This window comes from Drosophila novamexicana, unplaced genomic scaffold (genome assembly GCF_003285875.2).
Source record: "Drosophila novamexicana strain 15010-1031.04,08,12 unplaced genomic scaffold, DnovRS2.1 tig00001429-arrow-arrow-pilon, whole genome shotgun sequence".
Classification (NCBI taxonomy): Eukaryota; Metazoa; Arthropoda; class Insecta; order Diptera; family Drosophilidae; genus Drosophila; species Drosophila novamexicana.
In genome coordinates, this window is record NW_020824857.1 from 837829 (window position 1) to 858050 (window position 20222).

A 20222-nucleotide genomic window follows, 5' to 3' on the forward strand; every position below is an offset into this window, starting at 1 on the left:
TCTATTATACATTTTTATTATTTTGCGTGTGCACCTATTTCGCTAAAAAATGTGCATAGTAATGAAATAAATAAATTCTTAATAAAGGCGAAGTGTTGTAGCTTTTTGAAAAAACATCATGTCAAAAAGTATATATAAAAATTTTAGGCATCTAAAATTTCTAATATTTTCCTTAAATAACTAAAATGTATAATAAATCAAATTATAAGTAGAGATCATTACGTTTATACATACATGTTTATATATATAGTGACATATGTACCACACCCAAAACATATACTATAAGCACACATACACTTTGTATCCTAATACAGCATATATAACATATGTCCACAGCACCTAATGCCAAACCCTTACACATAAGCCTTAGCAACTAAGCGCACCATATATGTAACATGAGACACACGAATTTGTAACAATAAACGCTAGAACCCCTAATCATAAATTCTTGGTGAAAATAACAATTTTGGCGTGGGACCGATCATTAAAATCGAAAACCATAGAAATAAACATCCGTCACAATCGTTATTCTCACCGAATGCCCAAATTTCCAACGCAGCTCAAATTCGAGCTATTAAAATATTCTAGAAACTCATTAAGAAAATGAGAGCATTGTTTAAAGAGAGCGAGCTCATGACCTTGAGCCCTCAACCGAGGTTTGCTAAGCGTTGAGAAGACTTTAGAAATTGAGTTTTGCTAAAGACGTCAAGTTAATCGTGGACAATTAGTCAATTTGTCGCGTCTTTTGAAATAAAGTTGTATTTTTCTTTAACAACGCATAGTGACTTATTTATATAAGGAGTGATTTTGTTATATTATAAAAGTGATATTGGATGGGGAGTTCTATTGTATTACTGCTAATAATTTATATTTATATTTCAGGAACTGCAAGATTTTATAGACGAAGCCAAGGTTGTGCTAAAAATGGAATTAAAAAGAGATGATTTTGATGGCTTAGTTAAGATACTCTCTGTATTAAACCAAATAAATGAAAAGCAATTTGTCTTCGACAATATGTTTGAACCCCTTAGAGATATCGTAAACTTGCTCAGAAAGTATGGATACGAGTTCAAGGACACAGAGCTTTTACAACTTAACGAATTGCCTGATGCTTGGCTAAAAATAAAGCGTCAAGCCGCCATGACAAAACAGCTTATTGCACCCATACAAAGCTACCAGGTGGACCAAATAGAAAAACGTATATTGCTATGCAACAACATGGCAAGCACATATCGAAAAAAATTTATGCGAAAGAAATTTTTAAATGTTCCCTGTCCCAATTGCTATGAGCTTATTGACGAAACGGATTTAGAAATTGTTGAATTAGAAGAACGGCAACAAACTCTTACGGAGTCTGCAGTTCTTTTTGAGTTACAAGGCCCTGATCCTACGAAGATTGAACTTTGTCGGAACGATCTGAAGCTTGTTAAAATAATGTGGGACTTTGCTATTTCAATCGAATCTACTATAAATGACTGGAAAAAAACACCATGGAAAAAGATAGATATTGAAGCAATGGATCAAGAGTGTAAGAAGTTTGGAAGAGAGTTGCGAGGCTTAGACCCAGCAATGCGTAGCTGGGAACCATTTATATTCATGGAGGCGTCATTAAAAAATCTGATGACTTCTCTGCGTGCAGTCACCGAACTTCAAAACCCTGCAATACGGGACCGCCATTGGGTTGAGCTGATGCAGACCACTAAGGTAAAATTCAGCATGGATGATTCAACGACTTTAAAGTATCTTATTGATCTTAATTTGCATGAATACGAGGAAGAAGTTAAAAATATTGTTGATAAATCGGTTAAAGAAATGAACATGGAAAAGCAGCTACGCGATATAGCAGCAGCCTGGGCTGGCATGGAATTTGGTATTGAAGTACACGAACGCACTGGTATTAAATTATTGAAAGCATCTGAAGAAATGATTGAGACTCTAGAAGACCATCAAGCTCAGTTACAAAATATGACCTCATCGAAATATGTAACTTTTTTTCTGCAAGAAGTCTCATCCTGGCAACAGAAGCTATCAAATGCAGATCAAATCATTGGCTCTTGGTTTGAAGTTCAGCGAAAATGGCAGTATCTGGAAAGCATTTTTATAGGCTCTGAGGACATACGTTCACAACTGCCTGAAGATTCTAAGCGATTTGATTTTATTGATAGAGAGTTTCGAGCTCTATTGGCTCAAATGAACTCTGATCGTAATGTCGTTCGATCGACTAATCGTTCTGGTAGCAAACTATACGACCATTTGGAAACATTGCTTAAAATGCTGCTATTATGTGAAAAAGCACTTAACGACTATTTGGAGACAAAGCGACTGTCTTACCCTCGGTTTTATTTTGTTTCATCGGCAGATTTGTTAGATATTTTATCAAATGGGAATAATCCTGCAATGGTATCGCGTCATTTGACTAAGTTATACGATTCTATTGGAAAACTTAATCTCATAGCTGGTACAAGACAGGCAGGAGGAATGGTAGCTAAGGAGCTAGAGGAATATGTTCCTTTTTTGCAAAATTGTGATTGCAGTGGTAAAGTAGAGGTTTGGCTAAATCGAGTGACCGATAAAATGCGGGAAACGCTTCGAGATCAGCTGAGACGTTCTTTAACTCAATATGATCATAAGCCACGTCATGTTTGGATATTTGAATGGCCAGCTCAGCCAGCCTTGGTCGGCACGCAAATCATGTGGACAGCTGAAACAAATGATGCATTTGCTAAAGTACAGCTTCGGTATGAAAATGCTCTTAAGGATTATAATAGGAAACAAGTTAATCAACTGAATAACCTAATTATACTTTTGCTGGGAGATCTTACAGCGGCAGAGCGGCAGAAGGTCATGACCGTCTGTACCATCGATGTCCATAGTAGAGACGTTGTGTCTACTATCATATCAAAAAAAATAGAGGTACAGACGGCGTTTCAATGGCAAAGTCAGTTGCGCCATCGTTGGGACAGCAAAATTGACGATTGCTTTGCTAACATTTGCGATGCTCAGTTCCGTTACGACTATGAGTATCTTGGTAACACTCCACGTCTTGTAATTACTCCGCTAACAGATCGCTGCTACATTACATTAACTCAGTCTCTACATCTTGTAATGGGTGGTGCTCCAGCAGGGCCCGCTGGTACTGGAAAAACCGAAACAACCAAGGACTTAGGGCGTGCTTTAGGGATGATGGTGTACGTATTCAATTGCTCTGAGCAAATGGACTATAAATCAATAGGCAACATACATAAGGGTCTTGCGCAAACTGGAGCTTGGGGTTGCTTTGATGAATTTAATAGAATATCAGTTGAAGTGTTATCCGTTGTAGCTGTTCAGGTGAAGTGTATGCAGGACGCTATAAAAGCTAAAAAAACAACCTTCAGCTTCTTAGGCGAGTATATCGCCTTGAGAGCTACTGTTGGTGTGTTTATAACTATGAATCCAGGATACGCTGGTCGTGCAGAGCTACCAGAAAATTTAAAAGCCCTTTATCGTCCTTGTGCTATGGTAGTCCCCGACTTTGCTCTTATAAGTGAAATTATGTTGGTGGCCGAGGGATTTCAGGAGGCACGCTTGTTGGCAAGAAAATTTATCACACTTTATACACTATGCAGGGAGCTTCTCTCTAAGCAAGATCATTATGATTGGGGATTGCGTGCAATAAAATCCGTACTTGTTGTTGCTGGCGCTTTGAGGGTAAGTTCTACATGTATTAAGCATGAGAAAATATAACAGTAATTAAAGCTTTATCCATTTTCCATCGTGCCTACAACTATAATAATTATTTTTTAGCAGAGCTCGCTATTAGCAGCTGTATTTAAATACCAAAATGTTTTAGAAAAGTTCACACCCTATTTATGTGCACATCCCTTCGCTAAAAGCCGTGCCTTGTATCGCTCTGTTTGAACATCCGCTCCTCGTTTTTAGGTTGAAAACCTATTTACAGCCAATTGCGCGATGATCTTTTGGCAGTTCCTCAATGTGTCACGTTTTATTCAATATCAGAGTCACGACACATTGTAGCTTCGAAACAGTTGATGACCTCCTAGTAGGATGTAGGGACTGGTATTTCGCGCCCTTCCACAGCTCCAGGAATATTATACTGCTTCTTGGGTCGTCCACGCCTTCCACTGCGAACAAACTTAACCTTAACAATAACACTGACGAAATTGTCGATACTGCTGTCATTTTTATGCCGACGTTGACTTTGTGATCTGACCCATGGTCATTATTTAAGCCAGTGCTCGAATTATTTAATTATTTTTATACCCTGAACCCATTAAAAATGGCTATAAGGGTATACTGTGTTTATGCAAAATCCAAATGTATGTAACAGGCAGAAGGAAGCATCTCCGACCCCATAAAGTATATATATTCTTGATCAGCACCAATAGCCGAGTCGATCTAGCCTTGTCAGTCTGTCTGTCCGTCCGTATGTATGAACGCGAGGATCTCTGAACCTATAAGAGCTAGAGACATAAAATTTTAGATGCACATGGACAGGATAGATAGGGACGTAAATTTCTGGTTAGTCTAGCCGAAACAGAGAATTGAAGACGCCCTTACAGAAAAGGAGAACATATATTGTCAACAATCAACTTACGTAGTAAGACAACACCAAGAATCGTCCTACGGTTGGTTATCGCCGGAAGTTTAAGAATCATCCTGTTGGATCTGCTAGTTCTAAACAGATTCAATACGATCCTGGCTATTGTTATACTGCGGAGCAGAGCAGAGCAGTATTCAAGATATGTACAGAGGTTTCGTTATAAATGGATCGTTAAACTCTTTAGACCAGTCAGGCTCTCAAAATTTAAGTAGCCATAGCGTTTATGCCAAATTTCTCCGTCCACACTTTCCGCTGCAAAACAATTTTTGGTTTTATCTTCAAAAGTGTATAAAAATCTCACCTTCTAGACCATCAAGAGAGAGTTCTCAGTTAAGAGGGATTGACGTGTTTTACCATGATTTTTATATATTTTTGCGCTTTAATCCTGCTTTTTATTTATACATTTTGCATTTTTTGGTGCTCTGTTTAAAAAACTTTTATAAATTGAGCAAAGTGTTATCTGTTGTGCAGCGTAAGTCTGTTAATTATTGCATTTATAAAAAGCGGCGTCAGTTCCGTGTTGTTGTTATTGCCTGTTTTGATTCTTTTACTTTGGTGCTCCCCTGTGCATACACTTGTTTGTGCGTGTGTTCGATGCTGCATATTTCTTCTTGTGCATCGAACCCTCCCAAATCTTTGCTATTGATTTTCGCTCCAAACAATTTATTTGTGTACGAATAATTGCTTTTTGAGTGCTTACTTGCTCTATTTTTGTGCACCGTTCTCGTTTTGCTCTGCGCTGTCGCAACTTGCATATGCAAATAATAATCATGTCGTTCTGTAAGAAACCGTGCACATTCCAGCAGGTTAATGATTCCGCACTGCCGCAACTTATTAATTGCTGGCTGTGTGAGAATATGATGCATGCTAAATGTGAAGGTCTCGCTGGGCGTGCTTGCGAAAAGATCGCTGCAATTGCCAAGAAGGGCTGCGGTGAGTGGTTGGTCGTGCCCATAATGCATCGACAAGCAAATTGATTTCTCCAAAATGTATAATTCTGTGAGAAATCAATTCTTAAAATTGAATAATGTGGCTAAGCAGCTCTCGAGCAATTTTGACTTGAGTTTTGAGTTCCTTGGCAATACAAATTCGAGTCTCCAACCAATCGCCGGTTGGAGCCTCAACTTTTGCAATTGCCCTCAACCTACGCCTTTCTTGTCCCTTCCTAGAAACTTGGATTTATCTCCAATGTTGCCTTCTCCAAGCGACTGTCCAATTACCCCTATTTCAACCCCTGTAGTAGTTCCCAGTAAAGCCTGTACCTGATCCCCTCCCAGTTATCCAAACTGCCACAGCCCCTGGCCGCAAAGGTAGACCTGCGCGCAAGTTTGTCTAGATTGTTAAAAACAATCATGGTGCCAATTTAGCTCCTCCAACTCCTGTATTACCTACAGCCCCATCAGCGCCTACTTTAACGGTTGTTTTCCCTCGTAGGCAAGTTTTTGTGTTTCGACTTTCGTCGGACACCACTTCTGAGTCATTGGCAGCCTATATTGCTAGCAAATCCTCTGCTAGCGTGTCAATAACCAAATTTAATTTTTCCACCCGTCGTGAAATATCATTATTTAAAATATAAGTTTCACATGATATGTTCCCAATCATTTGTGATCCCAAATTTTGGTCTTCACACATGATTGTTCACGAGTTCAAGCCTAACAAGTAAGAGGTTCTAGTCGGGAGCTCCCGACTAGGGGATACCCTGAACCCTCCTTTTCCAACATCAAGTGCATATATATATTCTATTTTAGAAGCTATATGTCAGGATTGGTGACTCTAGCTATTATTATTTACCAAAATTGCCCAAAAAACAGGATATCGATATCGATTTTTATCGATTGGACGGACGGACAGACAGACAGACGGACATGGCTAGATCGACTCGGCTATTGGTGCTAATCAAGAGTATATACTTTATGTGCACGCAGCACATGTGTGATGTATAGCTGCCATAGGAACGATCGGTCGAAATTTAAGTTTTTGTATGAAAAAACATTTTATTTTTCAAGATATCTTGCCCAAACTCGGCATTAACTATTTTCCCTGTGCTTCTTAGATACGAGCAAAGCACTATTAGCATTATGAAAAGGTTGGGTCTGCAAGGGTATTAGATCTTCGGCGTGCCGAAGATAGCCTTTCTTTCTCGTTAAGTTTAAAGAGTCTGGTTCGTGTACAGACTTGGCTTTGTATTTCATAGCCAAGTCGAACTTCTTTCTTCTGAATTTCAAAGCTATGGGAATTATGTAATTCGTTGTAAAAGGCAATTTTCCCAAAATCCGAGACAGTTTTATAATATTGTAAACTTGAAGCGCAAATCTTCAAGTTTGCCATCTTCTTTTTCTCCTGGGATTGATAAAGCTAGCCATGACACTGATTCTGCTAACCTCTTTGCAAATTTTTTCCAATCAGCTTAATCTTCAGTCTGTCCTAATACTTATTGTTACGCTTATAGTATTTCTTCCGCTAGTTCTATACATCCTGCAATTATTTAACACTCCCCTCTCCGATTATCTATAAACTTTATAAAATCTTATAACTCTGCTGGGCCGGACAATATTCCTAGTTGTCTACTCAAGGAGTGTAGTTCTTTCCTTCTGTATCCATTGCTAAAGCTCTTTAATCAATCCCTTGAATCTTCTGTCTTTTCGTCTCTATGGAAAGAATCTTATATCATTCCTTTCCACAAGAATGGTGGAAAGTCTGATATACAAAATTATAGGGGCATTGCAAAACTGTCCGCTATTCCTAAATTATTTGAAAAATAATTACTTCGAATTCGCAGCATTTCTGCAAATCAGTTGTTTCCCCTGTTCAACATGGATTCGTAAAGAATCGGTCAACTACGACCAATCTGCTTGAGCTTACTTCCTTGCTAATTGATGCTTTCCGTTCGAAAATGCAAACTAATGTCATTTACACTTCAGTAAGGCGTTTGACTCTGCGCATCATAACATTTTACTCTTTAAACTTGACCGAATAGGTTTTCCCGTCTCTTTTGCTTTAGATTAATTCTTATTTAAAAGGTAGGACCCAAAGATTAATGCTGAGGTTGACTACTTCTAAACAGATTCACGTTACTTCTGGTGTTCCTCAAGGTAGTCATCTTGGACCCTTACTATTTACTCTTTTTATAAATGATCTCCCCTATGTTATATCACATGCCTGTGTGTACTCATGTATGCGGACGATGTGAAACTTATTCTATCACTAATCCCCTACATCATTCTTGTGTACAAGACGATTTGAACGCTATGCAACTTTGGTGTTTGGCCAATCAATTGCATCTGAATTGTTCAAAGTGTATGTTTATGACATTTAATCATACTACACCTTATCTTGTCAGTTATAAAAGCAACAATATCCCTTTGCAATCAACAATATCCCTATACTAACCGTTAAGGATCTAGGCGTTCTTTTTGATTCTAAACTCTATTTCAATCTTCACATAGATACCATCGTTAATGAGGCAGAAGGTGTACTTGGATTCATTAAACGATGGTCTAGAGAGCTTAAAGATTATTTTATAACGAAACTTCTGTACATCTCTCTTGTTCGCCCTATCCTTGAATACTGCTCTTGCATCTGGTTTCCGCAGTATAACAATAGCCAGGATCGTATTGAATCTGTTCAGAAGCAATTTTTGCTTTTAGCCTTACTCCAGCAGGCTGATTCTTCTTAACCTTCCGTCTTTAACCAGCCGTAGGATGACTCTCGATGTTGTCCTTCTACATAAATTGATTATTGGCGACAGATTCTCCTTTTCTGCTAGGGCATCTTCAATTCTCTGTTCCGGCTAGACCAACTAGAAATTATCGCCCCTTATTCCTATCTACGTGCACAACAGACAACGCTATGCACAATCCTTTTCTCGCGTGCTTTTTAAAAATTATAAAAGTTTGCATCACGTTTTCTCTATATCTAGATTACATTTCTACTTTATTAACAATCTTCTTACTTTCTTTTTTCCTATTTATGCTATTTTTTAATAATTATAGCAAATTAAGATTATTTTTAAATTTACTTAAGTGCACTTTTTTCCTATGCACACCGCTTAGATGTAGGCTCTAAGAGCGTCACTGATAAAATTAGGTGTGAAGAGGGGCACAGGTGGCCGGACTGGCAAATAAAACACCTCCATCGTGATGTCGGTGATGCTATTTAGAAATTTGTGTTCTTTAACTAGGCTTTTATCATATGATTTTCTTATCTATTGTATTCTCTATTGAATAATGAGGAAGACACTCGTTTTGTCGACCTTTAATAAAAAAATAAATAAATAAATCAAAATGAACTCAGCATCCTGATTAATTTTTGCATGTTCATTGCTGAAGTGCGCAAAATAGCATCTTGCCACAATTTGACTTACCTAAAGATCCGGCTGTCTATAGCATTGTTAATAGAAATTGACCTCACCTTTTCCATGTGCATGTAAAAAGCTCTATTCTGCCAAACCGATCATCTCTGTATGTTTTTCCATCTTGGTAAACATAGCCCGATTACAACACACGTGGCTTGTACCGTAACAGATACAGATGCAGATGCTTAGAAAAGCACAACTTGGAGCGATCAAAATCCATTTTTGTCTAAAGAACCTTACAAACTGAATTCCTTCTGTGTTTCTTCTTTGCTCGTGCTTCTACACTCTTCTTTTATGTGGCCTCGCTTGCCACAATTAACGCATGCGCATTAACCACTGCTTTTCACGTAAACTGTAAAAGTATGAATTTTTCCATTTTGTCAGCATCTGCCCTTCTCTGTCCCTCTTCCCTTACTTTTATATACAGAATATTAAATTCTGGCGACACGTCGCCCGTCTCAATGGCAACAACAAAGTTTTCGCCATCTTTCGGTAGACTAGAAAGAAGAATGATTACTTTCAGCTTGTCAGGCTTTCCAGCCAGTTACACAAACAGCATTTTGTATAAAGACACCGGTCCCGTTGGGTAAGGCACCTCATTCAGCTCTGTCAAATTGCGGTTGCTTGACGCTTAGAGTAATTATTGTTTGCTTCGCCAGCTTCTTGAGAGCACTCGATGACAAGTCCCACAGCTCTGCATGCACCAGAACATTTCGCATTTGTACAGCGTAAGAATCGTTATTCTTGTTTTCGAGTTTGTCTATTTGATATAGAGAACATATTATACTATATACTTTCTACTATTTTACTTTATGAAGCTTGTTAATTAAAATATAATTTTTCACTACGAGTTGTTTTTATGTGCTTCCTAATCATTGATCTTGAGGGGAGGTACCTCAATATCTGGTGATGGCTTATCCAAAGAGTTTATACTTTTTTATTTCGGTTTTTATGGCGCCAAAGTGTGACTCATAAATCATTGTTATATTTCAAAATATTGTTGCTAAATGTGGTAACAATTTATCTTCGACATTAGATCCAAATGTTGCTCCAACTTTAATTAAAAATTATTCAAACTTCTTAATCCCGGAGACGTCGATAAGTTCGACAGTTCTGAAGAATCCATTGGGTAACAACAGCTAAACCCTCCTGTTTCGGATATATTTGCTTCCTGTAAACTTAAAAACAGAAATACACATCTTACATGAAACAAGTTCAGCCAATTCCTATCCATTTTCGCATTTTATTTTTGAAAAAAATTGGCACACTTCGCTTCTGCCTCTCTTCTAAATCAAGCTATCCTCTCCGCTAATTTCCTTTGCACATACTGCTCTTTTTGAAACCTAAGTAAATTAATCTAAGCTCGAACAAAACAAACAAAACAAGCTATTAAGCAAAATGTATATATTATATATTTAAAATCAACAACAATAAAAACAAAACAATCAAGAGGTTCTAGTCGGGAGCTCCCGACTAGGGGACACCCGATCTGCGCGGGAACTAGGAGGACGGACGGACGAACGGAGGGACGGACAGACAGAAGGACATGGCTCGGCTATTAATGATGATCAAGAATATATATACTTTATGTGGTCGGAGAAGCTTCCTTCTGCCTGTTACATACATTTGGATTTTGCACAAATACAATATACCCTTATACCCATTTTTAATAGGTTCAGGGTATAAAAAGCAACTAAATGTGCATGCAAAATACAGTCTCGTCGTCGTTTTTTCTCCATCCATTTTTTTTGACTGCTTGCGCCTGTTGTATCACATCAAAAGGAGTAATTCGAGTTTCTTCGGATGTGCCAAATTTTTCATTTCGTTTTACACAACACGCACTCACATTGCTGCTGACGCCTTTCATTGTGTGCCGTGTACTCACTCATTTCAATGCAATTTGAGTCCATTCAATTTAACGTATGTTGCGAATGAAGCCTCGCTTGCCGTATTAAAAGTGAGGCTGCTGATGAGACGCGCCGTCTTACCACTCTTTTTCGTCCTTTTCGCCGTACGCTGAAAACTCTTTGTTTAGCCTATTCGCGAATCTGCTCCTCCTATCAACATCGACCAAACTCGGTATTCATTAGTTTTAGTAAGCACCTCACATATATGGAAAATCCTATTAAGAAATGACCACTATATCATATAGCTGCCATAGGAACGATCGGTCGAAAACCAGTTTTTTGATTAAGAACCTTTGTTGGTTAACAAGATATCTTGACGAAACTCGGCATTTACTATTTTCCCTGTACTTTTAAGATAGGGGCAAAGGACTATGCGCATTATGAAAAGGTTGGGTCTGCAAGGGTATTAGTATAGGGATATTGTCGATTGCAAAGGGATATTGTTGATTTTATAACTGACAAGATAAGGTGTACTACGATTAAATGTCATAAGCATGCACTTTTAACAATTTAGATGCAATTGAATACACACATCTAAGAGGGAGTTTAGGGTGTTATAAAAAAAATTAATGGCAGTATTCATATCAACCGAGTCATATAAGAAAGACCAATCGGTTGCATCAATAAGCTGATTCAGAAAACAATAATTTCCCTTGCGAAAGCAACATCGGGGCTTATTGGCTGATGAGCACAAAATGAAAGGATTACAATTGAGCATTGCAATCTCTAAAGTAGGATGATAGATATCCTCAGGAAGAGATAAAGGAGGGGACCTAGACACATTAGAAATAAGGTAGTCGTTAACAAATACAAGCTCAAGTGTTCTATTCAAATGGTTAGAAATTGAATTGATTTGAAACAACAAAAGATCATGCATGCAGTCTATAAAATCGTGCTGCGTTGAGGGCACTAGGTAATTTTTTGCAGTAAATAATGACCAAGAGAATTAAAATCACCCATTTATGGAGGTCATCATCACGCACGTGTGAAGAGACTTCTTTAATACAAGTAATATGTTTCATATAAACTTGAATATCAGAAGAAGGTGGGACATAAGAGCATGTTACATAGACATTCCGTGTAGGAAAAGACACCTTAACTGAGACAATCTCAGCGTCAGTAGGCGTACTAAAGCAGAAAAGTTCTGACTGGAGAGTGGCTTTAACGGCAATTAACACCCCACGACCTCCAGTCGGCCGATCATTTCTATACAAAATAAAGTTATTAGATAAAATCTCAAAATCAGATATGGTTGAGTTTATCCATGTTTCTGAAAATGCTATTATATCCGAATAGAAGGAAGTGCTGGCAATGAAAAGATTTTTACGCTTTGAAATGAGACCTCTAACATTCTGATAATGAATAAAGATTTGGTCAGAAGATGAAGCTAGTTTTTTGGGGCTTGAAGGCTTGAACTCGTGAACAATCATGTGTGGAGGCCAAAATTTGGGATCACAAATGATTGGGAACATATCATGTGAAACATTTATTTTGAATGATAATATTTCACGAGGGGTGGAGAAATTAAATTTGGTTATTGACACGCTAGCAGAAGATTTGCTAGCAATATAGGCTGCCAATGGCTAAGAATTGGTGTCCGACGAAAGTCGAGACACAAAAACTTGCCTACGAGGGCAACTACCGTTAAAATAGGCGCTGATGGGGCTGTAGGTAATACAGGAGTTGGAGGAGCTAAAGAGGCACAATGATTGTTTTTAACAATCTGGGCAAGATTGCGCGCAGGTCTACCTTTGCGGCCAGGAGCTGACAGGGCTGAGGCAGTTTGATTAACAGTGACGGGATCAGGTACAGGCTCTACTGGGAACTACTACAGGGGTTGAAATAAGGGTAATTGGACAGTCGCTTGGAGAAGGCGATAAGGACAACATTGGAGGTAAATCCAAGTTGCTAGGAAGGGACAAGGAAGGCGTAGGTGTCTTAACAGACGTATAGGGCAATTGCGAAAGTTGAGGCTCCAACCGGCGATTGGTTGGGGACTCGAATTTATAATTGCCAAGCAACTCGAAACTCAAGTCAAAATTACTCGAGAGGTCCTTAGCCACATTATTCAATTTTAAGAATTGATTTCTCACAGAATTATACATTTTGGTGAAATCAATTTGCTTGTCGATGCATTCTGGCCACGACCAACCACCCACCGCAGCCCTTCTTGGCAATTGCAGCGATCTTTTCGCAAACACGCCCAGCGAGACCTTCACATTTAGCATGCATCCTATTCTCACACAGCCAGCAATTAACAAATTGCGGCAGTGCAGAATCATCAGCCTGCTTGAAAGTGCACGGTTTCTTACAGAACGACATAATTATTAAATGCGTATGCAATTTGCGAGAGCGCAGAGCAAAACGAAAACGGTGCACAAGATAGAGCAAGTAAACACTCAAAAAACAATTATTCGTACACAAACAAATTGTTTGGAGCGAAAAGCAATAGAGAAAATTTGCGAGAGCGCGATGCACATGCAGAAAGTATGCAGCGAACACCCGCACAAACAAGTGTATGCACAGGGGAGCACCAAAGCAAAAGAATCAAAACAGGCAATAACAACAACACGGAACTGACGCTGCGTTTTATAAATGCAATAACAGTCTTACAACAAATAACACTTTGCACAATTTATAAAAGCTTTTTAAATAAAGCACCGAAAAATGCAAAATTTTGAAATAAAAAGCAGGATAAAAGCGCAAAAATATATAAAAATCTTGGAGCACAAGGAAAATACGTCAATCACTCTCAACTGAGAACTCTCTCTCCAGGCTCGCTGGAAGGTCGCATACGTACGTAGTGTAAACCAAATGAATGACCGTGAAAGCCGTACATTCCCGACTATCGCCTGCCATCGGTATCTGCCAGTACCCGTGCTTCAAATCCAGAGTGGAAATGAACCGGGCGTGACGCAACCGTTCAAGGATGTGAGTTATCCTGGGAACGGTATAAGCATCTGGGATTGAATGTGCGTTGAAATGCCGGTAGTCGATGTACATGCGCCATTCGCCAGTCTTCTTTTTGACTAAGACGATTGGGGCGCTGTGTGGGCTACGCGACGGCTCGATGGCACCTGCCCGGATCAGCTCATCTACCTGTTCGTCAATTAACCTCTGCATGGCCGGATTCTTCGGATAATATCGCTGTTTTAATGGCTTGTCGACCTTTAGCCGGATCCTGTGCTCCGCGATATGCGAGACCCCCTGCAGCCCCTCGAAGAGTACCAGTTCCGACTCCAGAACTCTCTTAGTTCCGGATCCAGATCCTCTTCGATGCTGGGCTCGCTTCGCGTCTCGCTTCCTCCGGGCACCACTCCAACCTCTGGCAGTCGCTCCTGATCACATGTGTCCGCATGGATTCTAGCAATTGCTCCTAGTCCCTCCGTTATCTGGCACCTTTCCGTGCCGCCTCCACGATCAGCATAGACCTGCCGCTGAAAGACTACTCGCCGCCTTTTGCACTCTTTAAGCGCTTGGTTCAATTCTGCGTGAGCCCCTTCGACGTTCCCTTCCTGGTTCCTCTTTCCATAGGTTGCCGGGCAGGTGCTCCCTCTTCCTGACTTGGGAGGCCTTCCTCCGGTTCCCTCTTGGTATCCTCTTTATATTACCGAGCAGGTGTTCCCTTTTCATGAGCTGGGAGGCCTTCCTTCGGTTCCCTCTTGGTATCCTCTCTCTATTGCCGAGCAGGCCTTCCTTCGGTTCCTTCTTGGTATCCTCTCTCTGTTGCCGAGCAGGTGCTCCCATTTCATGGCCTGGGAGGCCTTCGGTTCCTTCTTGGCATCCTCTTTCTGTTGCCGAGCAGGTGCTCCCCTTTCATGACCTGGGAGGCCTTCTTTCGGTTCTTTCTTAGTATCCGCCTTCCTGGTATCCTTGGGAAGTGAACGTACCGACCAAATCCTACTCCTCTCTCTTTGCCTACAACAATAACTCCACTAGGTGACAGCCCTGTATTACCTATTCTAGCGGGCGGCAGTCTCGCACCAGCTACACCAGCGGGCCTGGGCCATGCACCAGCTACACTATCGGGCCTTGGCCTCGCACCAACTACACTAGCGGGCCTTTATCTCGCATCTCCTGCACTAGCGGACTACAGCCTCGCACCTCCTGCACTGCCGGGCCTTAGCCTCGCACCAACCACAATATCCCTTTAGGTTAGGGTGAGCCTCGGATACTTCAATTCTCTGTTCCGTCCAGACCAACCAGAAATTATCCCCCCTTATTACTATCTACGTGCACAACAGACAGAACTTCCTTCGGGAAGTCACTGGCCACTACCAGCTATGAGCAGGAGCATTTTTCCTCACCGGGTCGGCGATTTCACACTACTTTTTTCGTTGTCCTATCTGCTTAACACTCTATATATCTAGTGTACATTTCTTTACTTTATTGTCAATCTTACTTTCTTTTTCCCTTTTTTATATATTTTTTTAATAAAAATAGTAATTTAAGATAATTTTTAATTTTAACTGAAGAAAACACACAAAGTTTTCTAATGGAAAAGCGCGTATGATCTGCAGAGAAGTATATTGTATATATATATAAGTTCATATATAAGTATATTGTATAAGTTCATTTGCTTAAATGTGTTAAGCAATGAAAAATAAATGTGAGCATTGGAAACATATAGAAAGTAGGCACTTAGTCATTTAGAAAAGTGGATGCAGGAAAGTTTTATGTGACGCGATACTCCTTGTGTAAAAAGGTTTAATTACCATCCCAAGTAACGTAAAATGATTGTTTAAACTTAAACCGATTTTGTGACTGGTGAAACTGATTTTCCAAATCAATCGGAAAATTTTCAAGATTGTGTTTGCATGTTTTGGTGCTTTAGTTTAAGACGGTTAAAGAAGCTATCATTAGTTCGTGATGGATTACATAATCCTCTGAAAATTATTCGGACGTAAATTTGTCGTATATAAGGACCTTTCTGAAGGCTAGTCGTACCAAAGTCATTAATTTCGATCTCGAAAATAGGAGTGGTGAGCGAATGGCAAATCCACTGACATATGAAAATAAGTGCCTGAATAAAATAACTGACAAGCGAATTAATTTGACTGAAATATCAGACAATTGGATAATTTCTGAGCAACAACGTGAAATAGCAACAAAATTACACAACAATCCAGTGCCCTAAAAAAATATTATATAGAAAAACCCAAAGAAACGGTAAAAGCAAATGTTTGCCAGTAAGAGCAATCACGTCCCTAAATCTATCATTCACTTGTGCTGGGAAAGACATTGAATAAAGTCTTAAAGTTAATTAATTTAGAAATAATAAATAAATAGATAAAGGGGCGAAGTGGGATGCAAAGCAGCATCTCCTCGAAACAGCCTTCATTTATTTAACCAACAACAGCAGCCACACCAATGATTAAGTACTTACGATAAAAAAGGAACTAAAATAGCATTACAAAAAAAAGTCTCAATTCCCATGCTGTAAGAATGCGATAGAATGCGAAACAGACGCGCATGAATGTGTGTGTGTACATGAATACAGATATTCTTGAAGTTTCGCTAGCTGCTCCATCCAATTGCATAGTTACGTTTAACCTGGTCTTTTTCTTAACCGACCTTTATGATCGGTATATCCTTATGTACCATAGAATATTTGTGTTTTCTTAAAAAGTCAATTGCATTTAGATTGTGGCCTTAATTGGTCCGCAATAAAAGTTAGGTTATCAACTTGATTTATATCTTTGCCCGATTATTTGCCCAATTTGCTCAAAAAACAGGATGTCGATATCGATTTTTATTGATTGCTTAGAAACAGAGGAAGTTATCGATTAACGGAAACAAACTCGATCAGCGCAGGCACTAGGAGCACCTACATCTAAAATTTCAAGTCTCTGGCACTTATAGGTTCTGAGACCAATTCCGCACTGCTCGCTGGAATGCGGAAAAAAGTTGTTGTGCATATTACACCAAGTCAAAACATTAAAATTTGTTGTTGTATGTAACATTAATATTTAAGTATCTTGTTATTTCTTCTTCCACTTATTCTTTATTTGTGTCAACTGGGTGAGCTTCTATATACCAAGATAATTTCATTAGCTGAATGGATTTCTGTTGTGGTACAAACACTGTCTTTTATAAAATTATATTTTTGCACTCGTTAATGTCTGTTTCCTTTTCAGTGTGTGAAAATTGTTTCAATTTGTTTTTGGGTGGGCAAAGAAACATTGTTATATTGTGATATATTCTAACTTTTCTAGTGCGTACTTTGATGATTAAATAATCTTAATATCATTACATTCGGTCTGACAGGTTTACTTTAAGTTATTTATAGTCGGAACAATCAAGGGAATAGTTGGACGTTTATTTTGTAATAAGAGGACTTGAATTATAAATTGAATAAGCCAGCACGTCAGAGCTGTTTCGTATATTGATTCAGAATGCATTTATTCACTTGTTATAATGTTCGCTTAGCCTATGGATATACATATATACTTATGCTGTTATTCGTTAACAGCTACAAAGAGAGGGAGAGTGAGTAGCTCGCATATGCCTGTATTAGTGAGCATATATATATTGCTCACGGAATGCGCTCAGACGGAGCGTGGGATATTCAGCATAAGCATAAACGGTCAGCTAGTGAGGCTAGTGAACCGCGCTGCGTAATATGAGACCGAGCCAATACATAATGTGGCTCTGGGCTCGTTTAGTATATTATCGTTATTGTATGCAACAAAGTGCTGCATACTTTATATTTAAGTACGGGGTATTCTGTAAGGGCATATACACCTCCCTTTTTAGAGAAATAACGTAACATTATGAATGTGTAGTTATTAAATGAACTTAATTATTGTGGGTTTTTTTTTTATTATTTTTTTTTTTATAAAAAAATTGAATTTTTTTTTTTTTTATATAAGAAATTTTAAATGTTGGAGTATAAAAATACAAAATTATTTAAGGTATAAAAATTTATAATTAATATTATTTTTATTTTATTTTAGTAAGAATTAAAAATTTTTGATCTATTCTTATGAACTTTTTGTTTTTTATCTTTACTATCTTTAATAAAAATGTTGTCATTATCTTCTATTTTCTCTACTATATATGGTCCTAAATATACTGGGTCTAATTTGTGCCCTGTTTTGTTTCTTATAAGTACTTTATGTCCTACTTTTAATTCTAAGTTTTTTGTTTTTCCGTCATATGCTAATTTCCTATAAGCTTTAGCTTCTTCTAACATATTTCTAGCTCTTTTGTATGCTATTTCTAATCTAAACTTTATTTCCTTAGAATAGTCATCTAAATTATAAATAGGATCTATGTAATTAGTTTTGTTTAAATCTATGAACTGTTTCGGTAGTCTGCCAAATACTAGTTCGTATGGACAATACTCATGCGTTGCTGATTGTGTCGTGTTGAAGCAATAAGTGAAATATTGAACCCAGACATCCCAATCAGATTTGTCTGCAGAGATGTATGAACGAATGTATTCATTAAAAGTTCGATGACTTCGTTCTATTGTCCTTTTCTATTGATCTTCAAATACTTGCATAAGTCAGTTAAAATCTGAACCCAGACATCCCAATCAGATTTGTCTGCAGAGATGTATGAATGAATGTATTCATTAAAAGTTCGATGAATTCGTTCTATTGTCCCTAATGTTTGATGATGATATGCAGTAGAGGGGCACTTTGTCAGGGAATGTCCCAACGCACCCGTCTTGTTCTGTTGGGTATGTGGCAACCGGGGCATAAGTAGGCGGCAAACGGGCAACGGCGCCGCCCAGGCCAGGATCAAGAGAGAGATCTCAGTTTACAGTGATTGACGTGTTTTATGTGCTCCAAGATTTTTATATATTTTTGTGCCTTAATCCTGCTTTTTATTTGTGCATTTTCATTTTTGGTGCTTTATTTATAAAGCTTTTATAAATTTTGCAAAGTGTTATCTGTCGTGCAGCGTAAGTCTGTTAATTATTGCATTTATAAAACGCGGCTCCCCTGTGCATACACTTGCTTGTGCGTGTGCTCGCTGCTGCATATTTCTGCTTGTGCAAATTTGTGCTATTGCTTTTCGCTCCGAACAATTTATTTGGGTACGAATAATTGTTTTTTGAGTGTTTACTTGATCTATTTTTGCACCGTTTTCGCTTATAAACGCTTATAATATAATAATTATGTCGTGCTGTAAGAAACCTTACACGTTCAAGCAGGCTGATGATTCTTGTGAGAATATGATGCCTGCTAAATGTGCAGGTCTCACTGGGGGTGATTGCGACAAGATCGCAGTAATTGCCACGAAGGGTTGCGGCGGCTTGCGTTGGTCTTGCCCAGAATGCATCGACAAGCAAATTGGTATAATTTTGTGGTACCTGATCCTGTCCCAGTTATCCAAACTTGCTCAGCCCTATTAGCTCTTGGCCGCAAAGGTAGACCTGCGCGCAATTTTGCCCAGATTGTTAAAAACATTAATGGTGCCTCTTTAGCTCCTCCAACTCCTGTATTACATGCAGCCCCTCAGCGCCTACTTTAACGGTTGTTGCCCCTCGTATGCATGTTTTCGTGTCTCGACTTTCGTTTGACACCACTTCTGAGTCATTGTCAGCCTATATTGCTAACAAATCTTCTGCTAGGGTGGCAATATCCATATTTAATTTCTTCACTCCTCTTCGTGAAATATCACCATTCAAAATAAATGTTTCACACGATATGTTCCCAATCATTTGCACCATTTGTACCAGGGTACCATTTCTGCCCCAAAAAACTAACTTCGTCTTCTCACCAAGTCTATTCATTATCAGAATGTTAGAGCTCTCATTCCAAGCTTAAAAATCTTTTCGTGGTCGGTACTTGCTTCGATTCGGATATAATCGTATTTTCAGAAACATGGTTAATTTCAACCATATCTGATTTTGAGGTTTTATCGAATATTTTTATTTGGCATAGAAATGATCGGCCGACTCGAGGTGGTGGGGTATTAATTGTCGTTAAACCCACTCTCCAGTCAGAACTTTTCTGTTTTAGTACGCCTACTGACGCTGAGATTGTCTCAGATAATGAGTCTTTTTTCTACACGGAATATCTATATTACATCCTCTTATGATTCATATTCAAGTTTATATGAAACATATTACTTGTATTAAAGAAGTTTCTTCACACGTGCCTGATAATGACCTATTTATGGTGTTGGGTGATTTTAATTTGCCGAACATCTATTGGTCATTATTAATGCCAAAAATTATCTAGTGCCCTCAACACAGCACGATTTTATAGACTGCATGCATGATTTTTCGTTGTTTCAAATCAATTCAATTTCTAACCATTTGAATAGAACACTTAACGTTATATTTGTTAAAGACTACCTTTTTTCTAATGTGTCTAGGTCCCCTCCTCCTGAGGATGTCCCC

At 38.7% G+C, this 20222-nt stretch overlaps 1 protein-coding gene across 1 annotated transcript in view; it reads left to right on the forward strand.

The window, feature by feature from the left end:
- Nucleotides 1–20222, forward strand: part of LOC115767635 (dynein beta chain, ciliary-like) — a 600196-nt gene that overhangs the window by 461443 nt on the left and 118531 nt on the right. Inside the window, exon 12 of the mRNA XM_030711924.1 lies at nt 883–3690. Within this exon, the coding sequence (XP_030567784.1) occupies nt 883–3690 (2808 nt within the window). The remainder of the gene's footprint in view (nt 1–882; nt 3691–20222) is intronic.